This window comes from Triticum urartu, chromosome 1 (assembly GCF_003073215.2).
Source record: "Triticum urartu cultivar G1812 chromosome 1, Tu2.1, whole genome shotgun sequence".
Classification (NCBI taxonomy): domain Eukaryota; kingdom Viridiplantae; phylum Streptophyta; class Magnoliopsida; order Poales; family Poaceae; genus Triticum; species Triticum urartu.
In genome coordinates, this window is record NC_053022.1 from 18133265 (window position 1) to 18147398 (window position 14134).

The following is a 14134-nucleotide window of genomic DNA, read 5'->3' on the forward strand; positions in this document are numbered from 1 at the left end:
CCCAGCTATGATATTGACATGAGATGCAGATGATACACCCGCCAGGCTAGATGTACTCGCTGATTATTAGCTACAAGGAAAAGAATCATACAGGCTCAAGCAGCAGCAACTCCGGCCTTCATCTCGGCTGCGGCTTTCCTTTGGCGTGATTCAAGGTATGAATTGAGGATCGCGGGCCTGGCCGTCTCGAAGGCGCAGTAGCCTATGGCACCGAAGCATGCGGATGCGGTGTGCAGAACCCCGGGACAGGTCCTTGAGACCTTCCTCGGCAATGACCTCCTGCATCCTGCGGCTCCCCTCGGTGCCCACCCACCCTGGTCATCAGCCGTGTCTTACGACATGATCGACATCCAGCGGCGTGGTGAGCCCGACCGCCGACGAAGCCGCCACACAGCACGCTCTTGATGAGGGCGAAGGCCTTGAGGCACTCGAAGGAGGAGTAGCTGAGCACACGCTGGCGGGGAGGTTGCGGAGCAGGGTGGCGGCGTAGAGGCCGAAAAAGCCGTCGCCCGTCGGTCTGGGGATCTGGAGCAGCACCTGCCTGGAGCGGCCCGTGGCGGCGCCGGACTGCAGGCGCTACGTGATGAGCTCCTTGGGGAGCATAATGGCGGGGAGGAGATGTTGCCGCTGGCGCCAGCGTGCGGAGCAGCGACTTGGCGAGCTCGCAGTGGCCGAGGAGGAGGCTGAGCCGAGGATGCCGGTGGAGAGGCCCAGCGGCCCGTCGGTGCGGAGGATGTCTACGAAGACCTGCCAAGACCTGCATCATGACGGCGTCGTAGGTGAAGCCCCCCGCGCACGCAGGGCCGACCCTGTGTTTCGGGGGAAAACGGGCATACGCCGATGACCAAACCTATGCCTACGGCTGCCGTCACCCTACTTTGAGATATGCCGATAGCCCAGTCCTGGCCGTCGGCTTACACTGGCCGTCGGGTTACGTGGATCTATGCCGACGGCCGCCGTCGGCACAGAACGGCCGTCGACCTAGCCGCAGACATGCCGACAGCAGCCATCGGCATAAATCAGCCGTCGTTATAACTGTGAGCCCGGCGACCCCGCCCGTGACTGGCGGCTAACGCCGTCAAACCTATGCCGACGGTCGGGACGGGCGGCCGTCGGCATATCTCCGCATGCCACGTCACCGATCCGCGGCGTAGGTATGCCGACGGTAGCCGTCGGCATATCTGCCATGTCACCGATCCGCGGCACGCGCGCCCACCAGAACTCTGCCGCATCTATGCCGATCAGAGTTTAGCAAGTAATTGGAATTTCATCCGCCTTCGGTCGAGTCACACAGGTCTAGTAACTTCTTGCCCTTTTACCTTTCTCATGAATTCAGTAGCTTCTATTACAGCATTACTCACGTTTGGCTCTTTTTTTCCCTTTTTCCTTTCGACCATCCTTGCAGCACCTTTCAAAGGCAGTTGTAATGGTTACAAAATCAGTTCTCAAAGAACACATGACAACCGTTGCAAGCAGTATGACATGCACAGGTAAGTTGCATGGCTTCAACAACTATGGTTACAAGGCCACATTCCAGTCCCTCAAGATTCAGGCACCCTTCATGAAGGCTACACTCTCTGTAAGTCCTCAGTTTGGCTTTATTTTGAACTCCCATTTTGATGGGCAAGTGTAGATGATGACTAAAAAAATAAGAAAAACATGTTGCAGAGGCCAATGCAATGCTTCGAGGAGGGTGCCAAGAAGGTCTACTCTGATCACCTGGATAGCATTGTGTCCACCTGCTCTTGGGGCATTCTTGCACCAATTGGGACTGGTTCAGCCTTCAAAATCCACTGGAATGATGAGAACATGGTAAAACGAACATTTTACTTGCATATGTTATCTCATCTGTGCAGCAGGTAATTATATTATCCCTTCTCGTATGAACCTCTTGATCTTTTACAGCTAGCGGGCAGTGGGGACCTTGGAGGGTGTGGTTTATATGAATTCCTCACAACAGTAGAAACAACAAAAGACACTGAAGATAACATGATTGTTTCATACGGTACTTGCTTGTATGATGTTGACAAACTTCAACAAGATGAAATCAAAGAGGCTGAAGTCAATTGTTCTGGAGGAAACAACCCAATCTCTTGGTCAGACAAGCCAAAAGGAGATCTCCTGTTGCAGGATCTTCAAGGTTGGAGAGCTGAACAAGAGCATCAGACAATGACAATTGCAAATTGGCAACATGGTAGAAACATCGCCACAGGATCGAGTGGCACTAGTGAATGGAACCAGAGCTGTTCTGCCACAAAAGTTTATCAGAGAAGGCGGCCTAATAGTAATTGGAGATCGGATGGAACACCCCAAGATGGTAACCTGAATTGGAACAAAGCAAATGCCACAGGCCCACATAACTTTGCCATTACATGGTCATCTCGCTCTGGTGGATGGGGCAGGACTAATAATCTTGGTCGAGGTCGAGGTGGTGGTAGAGGCGCAGTGTGGAAATCAGAGGGATCACACCGAGGGGGTGGTAACAATAGGTGGAAAGCCGAGGGAGCAAACACCACATACACACCGAACTTCCCCATGTCAGGAACATCTAACTCTGGTGGATGGAACAAGAAGATGGGCAATCTTGGCCCAGGTGTTGGCAGAGGATCAACATGGAAATCAAATAGACCACATCGGGGAGGTAGTAATAGTAGGATCTGGAAAGGACAGAAGAACATCAATATTGGACAAGGAGGGAGTTCAAACTTTACACCAGCGGAACAGGAGATACATGCACGAGTTGATCCAATCATGAAACAAGCACAGAGGATCATCCGTGAATCAAGGTATAGTTTCTAGCCCAATGCAGGTCAAAAAAAATGACAAGTACTGAAAACTAGCAATAATTCTTCAGGTGCTAAGCTGGCATATAGATTATAATATGAGTGTAGGGTTTAAGTTTGAATTTCACAGTCTTAAGTAACTGCAGTGATTGAAAAATGCACCTGATCTTGTACACCCCAAGTGGCTCCTTGTCTATGTTTGTATCCCTCACTCGTAGTCTATCTACTTCCATACTTTGCAGGGATGGAATCAGGCTTTCTGAAGATGACCGGGTGTTCATTGTTAAAAATATTCTCACGTACCACGCAGAGAAGGAAAAGAAGATGGCAGGGCATGACAAGTACATAGTGGTCAGCAGCTTGCCTTTCTGTCTTACGATGCATCACAAGAACAAGAACCAAAATAGAAATGCCTTGACAATTCTTTTCCTGCTTGCATGCAGGTTGCTAAGCACCAAAGATTCAACAATAGGTGCTTTCACGTGGTGTCCTTAGACCGGCCCGCTATAGATTTCTCCTACATGAAGTGCCTAAAGAACATGATCATGATTCAGTACCCACGCGATGCAAGTTCATTCTGCACAAAGTACTTTACTTCCAATGGTGAAGCATAGCATGTTCATTTGTTTCAAACTGTGTGTGCTTGCAGTAGTGCAATGCCCAACCCCCTAAAATGACCTCATACTGGCTTACACGATTTATGTGGACTCAGATGCCCACAAACTTCTATAATTTCGGTGTGTGCTTGAAAATATTGTATAACTGTGATGCTATTTCTTCTGAACATTAGGAAACAAAAATCCGGTATGCTTGAACTTATATAATTTGGTATGCTTGGAAACATCCTATAATTTGTGAGATAGTTTCCGAGCATCAGCAACCGAAAAGAACATAAATGCTTGCTGGAGAGTTTGTACTTCAGCAATATTCTTTGAGTTAGTGGCAAACACCAAAAAATAAGGTTTGTCAGCTTTCAACGCTCATCCGAAAAAGCTCGAGTCGAAGAGTGGAGGTCGCTCGTAACTCGAGATGTAGGCACACGCACACGGAACAGAAAGAGTGATATATAGATGGAACGTTACTTCAAGACACCGGCCTGAAAATGTATGTCTCAAAATAACCAAGTACTAATCAAAAGCAATGACAGATTCAGAACAATTCCATGTTATTACTTGTTGTATCTTCAAACAACTCTATAACTGAAATTTAAATGACACCCAGCTATGATATTGACATGAGATGCAGATGATACACCCGCCAGGCTAGATGTACTCGCTGATTATTAGCTACAAGGAAAAGAATCATACAGGCTCAAGCAGCAGCAACTCCGGCCTTCATCTCGGCTGCGGCTTTCCTTTGGCGTGATTCAAGGTATGAATTGAGGATCGCGGGCCTGGCCGTCTCGAAGGCGCAGTAGCCTATGGCACTGAAGCATGCAGATGCGGTGTGCAGAACCCCGGGACAGGTCCTTGAGACCTTCCTCGGCAATGACCTCCTGCATCCTGCGGCTCCCCTCGGTGCCCACCCACCCTGGTCATCAGCCGTGTCTTACGACATGATCGACATCCAGCGGCGTGGTGAGCCCGACCACTGACGAAGCCGCCACACAGCACGCTCTTGATGAGGGCGAAGGCCTTGAGGCACTCGAAGGAGGAGTAGCTGAGCACACGCTGGCGGGGAGGTTGCGGAGCAGGGTGGCAGCGTAGAGGCCGAAGAAGCCATCGCCCGTCGGTCTGGGGGATCTGGAGCAGCACCTGCCTAGAGCGGCCCATGGCAGCGCCGGACTGCAGGCGCTGCGTGATGAGCTCCTTGGGGAGCATAATGGCGGGGAGGAGATGTTGCCGCTGGCGCCAGCGTGCGGAGCAGCGACTTGGCGAGCTCGCAGTGGCCGAGGAGGAGGCTGAGCCGAGGATGCCGGCGGAGAGGCCCAGCGGCCCGTCGGTGCGGAGGATGTCTACGAAGACCTGCCAGGACCCGCGTCATGACGGCGTCGTAGGTGAAGCCCCCCGCGCACGCAGGGCCGGCCCTGTGTTTCGGGGGAAAACGGGCATACGCCGACGGCCAAACCTATGCCTACGGCTGCCGTCGGCCTAGTTTGAGATATGCCGACAGCCAAGTCCTGGCCGTCGGCTTACACTGGCCGTCGGGTTACGTGGATCTATGCCGACGGCCGCCGTCGGCACAGAACGGCCGTCGACCTAGCCGCAGACATGCCGACAGCAGCCATCGGCATAAATCAGCCGTCGGTATAACTGTGGGCCTGGCGACCCCGCCCGTGACTGGCGGCTAACGCCGTCAAACCTATGCCGACGGTCGGGAAGGGCGGTCGTCGGCATATCTCCGCATGCCACGTCACCGATCCGCGGCGTAGGTATGCCGACGGCAGCCGTCGGCATATCTGCCACGTCACCGATCCGCGGCACGGCGCCCACCAGAACTCTGCCGTATCTATGCCGACGGCTTTGCCGTCGGCATAGCTATTTCTTTTACATACTTTTTTAGATGATGAACTTGAGTATGTTTAGATGATGAACTGTCATATTTATGCATAATTCCATATTATTCTGCTTTGAAATGTTGTGAAATGAATTGAAAAAGAGAAAACAAGGAAAATAAAAAAACAAAAAAAACTATGCATACGGCAAAGCCGTCGGCATATATAAGCCCAGGAGTTACCAGGGCTTGCCACGTGGCAGATCTATGCCTACGGCCATGCCGTCGGCATAGATTTTCATCTATGCCGACGGCTTTGCCGTAGGCATAGCCCTGCCGCCAGGAGAAACCAGGGAAAGACACGTGGCTGAGCTATGCCTACGGCTTTGCCGTAGGCATAGCACTGCCACCAGGAGCACCACGGAACGCCACGTGGCAGAGGTACGCCGACGGCTAGGCCGTCGGCATAGATTTCTACCTATGCCGACGGCCAAGCCGTCGGCGTACCTCTGCCACGTGGCGTCCCATGACTCGCCCGCGCTTTTGACGGCGCCGTCCGTTGCCGTCAGACGGAAAAACACTGCCGACGGCTAAACTATGCCGACGGCTGACCCCGGCCGTCGGCATAGGCCCCTATGCCGACGGCTATACTACGCCGACGGTCTGACAAGACTACACTGACGATATATACGCCGACGGGTCTATGCCGACGGCAGCCGTAGGCATAGATCTATGCCGACGGCAAAGGACCTATGCCGACGGCCCCTAGCCGTAGGCATAGACCGCGAGTTCGGTAGTGGGAGGCCCTAGGCGAACTCGACGACACGGGCCCTCTAAGTCCTAAGACCATATAGATATGTATGTGTTTGTGTGCTACATATATATATAACTCCATTTGCATAATACTAAAAGTATACTTTCAATCACACATCTTTAGTTTGAAATTTGACTACAATAGTTGTTGGACAATGCAAAATAAAACAAACATGACATGATTACCTCAAATAGGAAACACATTTATTTGCTCCTCTGTATACTTTCGCAATCTTCATTGACCTTAACATCTGGATTTTCATGCTCGGGATTAGTTCCTTGCCTATGTTCTTCACTGACATCAACAATACTTGAAGATGTAAAATACTTTGTCAAAGAACCCTTTGGTGGTTGAATTTTCAGATGTATTTATTTCTTTCTTTTTCTTTTTTCAGCACCCGACAAATGCTTATTAGGCAACATGGCATGCTAATGTCCTAATATTACAAAGCAAAGAGTAGACAACAAATTAGAAATTTATAGATCACAGAATGACAAAAAATTAGGATGATTGAATACATACTATGAAAGATTGAATTAGAAAATTATACATAAAAAATTAGATACTTCATGGGATGAATCATTGATGAATAGTTTAATATACGTACTAAAGAAACTACTGGAATTGGGGATGGACGAATGGATCAGGAACATCCGAACATGGATATTGGGTACGGACCTACGTTCGCATACATATGTATTGCCGTATTGCTGGAAGGCCGAGTTGTCGGATTGCTGCGTGCCGCGGCGGCAACAAGCGGCTGAGGCACCGAGCGAGGAACGACAGAGCGACGGGCTGATGAGACGACGAAGAAGAACTGACGAGCGACGAATGGGAAAAGTCAGATTTTTTTATTTTTGAGAAGAAAGGAAAAGCCAGACATTCCGATTGATTTGTTTCACACGTACGCGTGCATCGAGCGGCTGTAACTTGCGTGCGTGACGCTTCGCTGCGCATTACTAGGCGATTCGATGGGCCGAGCCCATCTTGTTTTCTTCCTCTCATAATTTTTCCCTTGTCTATTTTTTTGCTGGACTATACTATATGTGTACTACATCATGGGCCCCCCTTCCATCCTGGGCCCTGGGCCGTCGCCCCTCTGCCCATGCCCCAGGGCCGGCCCTGCGCGCACGCCCCGATGGCCGCCCGCGCGAGTGAGGAGGCCGAGAAGACGGGCGGATGGGGTGGAGGAGGAGTGAGGTGAGGTCGGAGAAGAGCGAGGGGAAGTCCTGAGAGCGGCTAGAGCACGGGAACGCTCCCTCGAGCAGCTCGACGATGGCATCTCGCCGCTGCCGGCGCCGGCGCCACCGCGATGGATTTGGTGGAGGACGGGGGATCCGGAGCTAAAACAAAAGTGACTATTACCTGAATCTTTTTGTGTTTGTTTGTTTTTTGAGTTTTCCGAAGTCTAGAAAAGTAGACTAACAAAAAATTAAAAATAACTAAACAAACTAAATAACAAAGAAGTAAAATAATTGAAGGTATAGGAACGTATGCTGACTGATAGTGATAGTAGTACAAAAAAGGGCATTTTTAGAGGTGATGGCACCGTCTACTGAGTACTTGCATAAAACTAAGATTCTTCTTGGTGGTGCCCAACTTTGCTAGTTACAATAATTAAGGTGTTGTGTGTAAGGAATTGATGGTTGCACGCTTGCGAAAGAAAGTAAATTGTCCAGATTGCAAAAAGTTCAGAATAAGTTGATCGAAATTGTGATTATGAGGAATAGAAAATCGGCATCCATAATTTTACAAGTGACATCTCTCCAAAGAACATAGCATAGGTGTGGAAAATATCTAATACTTTGTATTCTAGTGTGTTGGTAAAAATAGGCACGTCATCAGCCAATAACTCATACATTGTATTTAGATTATTTAAACTTTTTTGAAAACACAAACATTAAAAAAGTAAATTTGGAAAAGAAAGAAGGACATAAGTAAGAAATAAAAAACCCCAAAGGAAACCGTAAAAATAAGCAGGAGAAGAAATGAACCAGAGCCGGTCAGGAGCCTTTTGGAAAGTTTTCATAACCGACATCTGTGGGCACTAAACAGGCCAGCCTACTTACCGCAGCTCTATGTGGCAGGGCAACAGTTTGCCGCACAGAGCGGCAAATAGGATTTTCTGCTCTTACTACCTCTATAGATTTTGTTTTTCTCAAAACAAAACAAAAACCCTCTATAGATGTCGTATTGGGCCCGGAGTCTCTGAATGAAACAGAAAAAATAATAATAAGAACTCAATCCCTTCCAATCACCCGACCTGACCTACTCGGTGCTAACCGGTGCTACTTGTACAGGTTCTTCTTCATGGCAAAACTACACAAGACTTTGTGTAGCTTAGCAAAGTCAACTAGACAAAATTTTGTGTAGTTTCGTCGTGGAGAAGAAACTATACAAGTAGCACCGGTCAACATACTAACATAATGCAAGATTGATCACATCTTGGCGGCCTCTAACATCCATATATGAGGCAACCGGCCAGCTATAAACAATGGTCAATATGCAACAACAATATATCAAGGGCAACCTTAGATATAAATAAGTACTAACCTAATAGTCTCTTTCTAGCTAACCATCCTCTGAAAACTCGATGAATCAGTACTGCAGCGCGCCGGTGGCGTTGCAAAGGTTGGTGCCACAAGAATGCTATTACTAAGGTTTGGATTCCTACAATAGCCTGAAATTGCTTTGTGAATCACTTGCATACTGAATAGCAGAGGTGCGAAAGCCATGACCACACCAAGGCGGCGAAGGTCCGGCGGGCGGAGCGCGATTGGTCGTCATCGAGGGCACGGAGACGGAGGCCGAGGGGCGTCGGGATCAAGGGACCGTCGTAGTGCTTCAGGCAGTGGAGCGAGGGCGGAGTGGGAACCAACTGGAGTTGGGTTGTAGTTGTTGTGAATGAAACAACAGATAGAAGCCAACAACATCATTTTGTCCCCAGCCTCCGGCGCGCGCTGCTAGCCACGAGCCAGGGATTTAGTCCCGGTTCGTGGCCAACCGGGACTACAGGGCGGGGGCCTTTAGTCCCGACTTATTAGTTCCGGTTGATGAAGCGGGACTAAAAGCCCTTACGAACCGGGACTAATGGCCGATCCTTTACTAGTGTGTACATTTATTTGTATTGGACATGCACTTAGAGGAAGAAAGGTGGGTCTGTTACAGATGAGTAACAGGGAGCTGGTCACCGTTACCCACAGTGATAGAAGGAGGCGGGGAGTTGAGGCCAGAGGGGAGTGACAGAGTGGGTGATAATGGGAGTGGAGGCCACATGCGACGTCGCATCGGTATCCAACAACCGGTCGAAGGAGGTGGTCCCTGTTGGAGGCACGGCGCCAGCGCCGGCAACAACAGCGAGTGCTGGAGTCAGGCCTGGCAGCGTGTTTGCAAACGACCCAGCAACGTTGGTGAGGCCGGAGGAGGTGGGGGAGTCGGAGCCGTCGCCGCCGCCGGCAGCAGTTGGTGGGCGATGGAGCTGTTTGTCGCGGACAAGATCATGGGCGCCAGACGGTGAAGGCCGTGGCGTTGTGGACGCGAACGATATTGCGTACGTCGATGGAGACATTCTCGTACAACCACTCGACGATGCATTGGTCCACTGTCGACCACTTGTCGTCGCATTGCTTGACTGTGGTTGGGGAGGAGGCGAGGTGACCGTCGATGAAGCCGGAGTCAACGATGATGCCATCCATGAAACAACACCACTGCGAGTAGTTGTTGGGCTCAGCGATGTCAAGCACAACCGAGGCACGGGGCATCAACATGTTCACAGTTTGGAGAGATGCGGTGGAGGGCGGAGCAGTACTAGCAGGCGTGAACGGCGAGCCGTGTGGCGCAACCGTGCCCGTGGGAGCGGCAGAGGAGGAGGAGCCACCGTCGGATTCGAGGAGAGGATTGTTGTTGTCCAAGGCGAAGGCAACGGAGAGGGAGAGCGCCGCGCATGGATAGGCGGGATTAGATCGCGCTATCTATCTGGTTCCGTGCAACAAGATGGAATGGGAGTCTGTTCCGCTGAATAGGAGGATTGTTGTTGTATTGATCGATCATTCAAATATTTTCTTACATGAGCTAGTAAAGAGAGCCGAGCGCCGTGGCGCAAGACTCGATCCAAGTCTGTTCCGCTGGCACTGTCAGCAAGGAGCTGCGGCGAGGCGGGTACGGCCTTGGGGGTTGGAGTGGTCGCGGAAGGGGGAGGCGGCGACTCATGGCGGATCTACCAATATGGCGACATCTTGGGGTGGCCTCTGCCCTGTTCGGGCCTCTGTTTTGCGAAGAAGACTGGCGGCAACGATTCCGGTTTCCTGGTGCGTGCGAACAATTAGACATCGCTGGGACACATTATGAGACACATGACCATTTTCACAATATGTTTTAAGTGTTAAACTGCATACATACAGCTTAGTAAAATAATGTTCGGCATCACACTTACATATGTGTAAAATAGTTGTTATGGATAACTAGAAGCGCCATTTATTAGTTGTTTGCATGTGTTGTACAATAGTGAGGTAACTACATGGAACCACCACATTTGGGGTTAGTATAACATGAAACCACCACAAATCAACGGAAATCTCAAATAGCAACTACTCCCTCCGTCCGGAAATACTTGTCATTAAAATGAATAAACGGGGATGTATCTAGATGTATTTTAGTTCTAGATACATCCTTTTTTGTCCATTTTGATGACAAGTATTTTTGGACGAAGGGAGTACCTTTGAGGCCATTGATCACATATTTAATTTGTTTGTTCTAACAGCAAAACTGATGGCTGAGTCCCGCATGTCAATGCTAACTATTGACAACAATATCGGGTAATGACATTTGTTGAAAAACAAAAGAAAACTTGAAACACCAAATATCTGGTCATCACATGAGTCAGGACGGTTTACTTCCTCCTCGACCCCCATGTCGCCCACGCTCGGGCGACTCGGGTGGTGCCGCAACCCTAGCCGCCAGGGCACTACCTCCTCCCTTCCCTCCTTCCTCTCCGCCGGGCTAAGCCCTGGAGCCGACGACGGTGGCGGGGGTATATCTCTCTCCCGTGTCATGGGGGTGATGCGGGGCCCCTTAGTGTGAGGAGGCGCGACCGATCGGGTCTTGGAGCTGTGGCAGTAGGGCCTGCTTCGGGCAACGGCAATGGATGCGGTCGGTGATGTCGACTGGTTGTGTGATGGTGGGCCATCTGACCTCGGATCGGCGATGGCGGCGTGGAAGGCCTGGTGGATAGGTCGGCGGCATGCGTGGTCCGGCCTTCGGTCAGATCTGATTTGGCCGGTGCGGCCTGCTCGCTGCGTGCCGCCAGAGATCGGTGGCGACCCGTGCACACAATGCTAGATGGAGGTTCGCCGAGCAGATCCGGGCGAAAACCTTGCTCTCGGCTAGTTGCCAAGGCCGGCGATGTCGGTGCTCTTTTTTGTCGTTCCCTTCTTGAAGGCATCGCCACAGAGAAGCTCCAGAACTCTATCCGCTACCTTCGGAGGAACCCTAGATCAGTCAATCGAATGACGGTGGCACTCTTGTGTTATCCCCTCCTTGGGGGCGTCATTCTTGGAGGTGTGCATTGGCTCGAGGGACCAGTTGACGATTTCAATGAAGCGACGTTTCATGTGACGCATCGACGATGTGGAGTCTCAGCGGCGTGGCGCCGCAGGGCCTCGACGACGGATATGTGATGATGAACGTGCGTAGGGAGGTGGCGTCGACGACAGGCTGACAAGGTTGATGTGTCGGTACCCGCCGAGAGTGCACTGGACCGGTGTGTGCCTTAGATCCAGTGATTGCGGCTTGGTTGAGGCCTTCGGTTTTAGATGTTGGGCTTTGGCGTGACATCTGGGCAGGCGGCCCCGACAATATGCACTCCTTCATCGAGTTGGTAGGAGTAGCGATAGATATTGCCAAGATAATAGACTTATTGATGTATTACTTTATAAGGTCTTGGTGAATAATTAATAAAATGATTGTGTGCATCGCCCTGATGCAAAGCCTGATATCATCCTCCTTTAAAAAAAATATCGGGTAAATTGACAAATACAGTACATTTTTACTTATTTCCACATTAATAGAGCAGACAAGTAAAAAAACTATTTATAGGATAGTAATTGGATAAGAGAGCGTCTACCCTGTCAACAGATAGGGAGAGAGCAAAAGCTGTCTAAGCAAACTGAGAAACAGTTGACATAGCAAAACCGGAAACTAGGTCAGCAACATGAGCAGCATAACCACCAACCAAGCCCATCCAGCAGCCACCAACTGCACCATAGCAATTCCACAAGGAATGCCAGAACACAAAGCGAATACTTGTCGCCGGTCCACCCTAGCTGCTGCAGCGGATGTCAAAGCCACCCTCCACGAGATCGTCACTGCACATGACACGGCTCTCGCGCATGATCCTCCCACGAAGTTGCCTGCCCCGTGAATCGGCCGGCACATATCCATACCCAGGTATTAAAAATTGCGTCGATGCAAGCGCAAAAACCGTGCCGCTCTCGAGCATAAAGGACTCGGGACATACTGGCATTTTGCCATCCAAAGCAAACAGAAGCAGAAGTAGAAGAGCTGAAATCCCAGAGCCCACCGGCGACCTGACGATCGATCGGCACCGATGGCCGGCGGGAGGAAGCGGGAGTGGATACGTAAGAAGATGACGGCGGCAGCCGGGAACGGGTCGCTGCGCATGCGCGCGCTGTCCATGGCGCTGCGGCAGCGGAGGAGACGGCTGCCGCGCGTCGACCTACTCCGGTTCTTCTACGAGAGCATCGTGTTCCGGCTGCTGTGGGTGCTCGAGTCCATCATCGTCCTCGCCAGGCTCTGCTTCTTCTTCCTCCGCTTCGGCTTCCGGCTGTAAAATAAACTGAGCTGTAATTTGTTTGACGGTAGTAACCGAGCTGTGTTCATGTGCGGTGTCTTGAAATCTTCTTTGCTTTGCTCCAAAACATTGTAAACAATTCACAAATTCAGCAATTAATCTACTCTGTCTTCCTACAAAAGTTCTGTTATTGGCTATTTTAGATCAAGCTATTTTCCTTTCTATATAGGCATGTCTGAAAATATTTCTCATATTTTGCCTCATTCCGATGTATACATATATGCTTGAATTGTTGGAGCCTCTATGATTGGTAGTTTGCTGGAAAAAGTAGACATATCATCAGCCAACAACTCTTTGTATTTAAATTACCCAATTGGTAGTTTGTTGGAGCCTCTGTGAACTGGTACGAAAAAGTTTTAGAAGCTTCCCTGTATATTTTTTCTTTTTTGTATGTTTCATTCATCTACTTTTCTTTTGCTTTCTACCTTTTCTATTATTTCTTTGTTTCGTCTTCATTTTCAAATACATGTTGACTTTTTTAAATACATGTTGAATTTTTTTCAGATACACAGTAAACATCTTTTCAAATATACAATGAAAATTTATTGACCACTAGTAAAATGTACATTGAACATTTTTTTAAAACACAATGAACATTTTTGAACACACGCTCAACATTTTCCAAAAATTTTGTGACCATTCTTTGCAAAATGTATGAACAACTTTCGAATGGCGCAAACATTTTATTATGTTATGAATATTTTTTAAAATTAATTGATATTTTTACATTTCATGAATATTATTAAAAATTTCATCAACATATTATTAAACATGTGAACAATTTTGAATGTGTAACTTGTTATATTGAATGATACAAACCTTGTGCGGACAATTTTTTAAATTTATGAACATTTTTTTAGAAATTTCATGAACATAGTTTTAAACATGTCAGCCTTTTAAAAATGGCATGAAATTTATTTTTGAAAGGTCTAAATAATTTTAGGAATTAGGCAAACAAAATTTTACATTTCATGAACATTTCTTATATACATGGTGAATGTTGTTAAATTTTTAATAAAAGTAATTTATGTTATACATATATTGAAAATATTGTGAAATATAAACAAAAGTAGGGGTAGTGATATGTATCGCCCGCAATGGTCCCTGATTGACCAACAGCTCATGGTCAGGGCATCGAGCTAGTTTTTCTTTTTAGAAATCTCGCCCACTTTATTGATTCATAGCAATGTTCATAGGTACAAAATTTGGGTCATGAGAATTGCCCAACCAAACATG

At 48.8% G+C, this 14134-nt stretch overlaps 1 protein-coding gene and 2 pseudogenes across 1 annotated transcript; 1 reads left to right on the plus strand and 2 right to left on the minus strand.

Annotated features, from left to right (window-relative positions):
• Positions 1-95: 95 nt before the first annotated feature.
• LOC125532567 lies at positions 96-1188 on the minus strand (annotated as a pseudogene).
• Positions 1189-4094: 2906 nt separating this feature from the next.
• On the minus strand, positions 4095-9598 carry LOC125532568 (annotated as a pseudogene).
• Positions 9599-12455: 2857 nt separating this feature from the next.
• Positions 12456-13089, plus strand: LOC125541019. The gene has a single exon (XM_048704548.1). The coding sequence runs from the start codon at positions 12635-12637 to the stop codon at positions 12875-12877; it is 243 nt and encodes an 80-aa protein (XP_048560505.1). The 5' UTR covers positions 12456-12634; the 3' UTR covers positions 12878-13089.
• The last annotated feature ends 1045 nt before the right edge of the window (positions 13090-14134 follow it).

Excerpts from the sequence above, each read along its gene's own strand:
- LOC125541019 (XM_048704548.1), top strand. The coding sequence starts at position 12,635 with ATGGCCGGCGGGAGGAAGCGGGAGTGGATACGTAAGAAGATGACGGCG.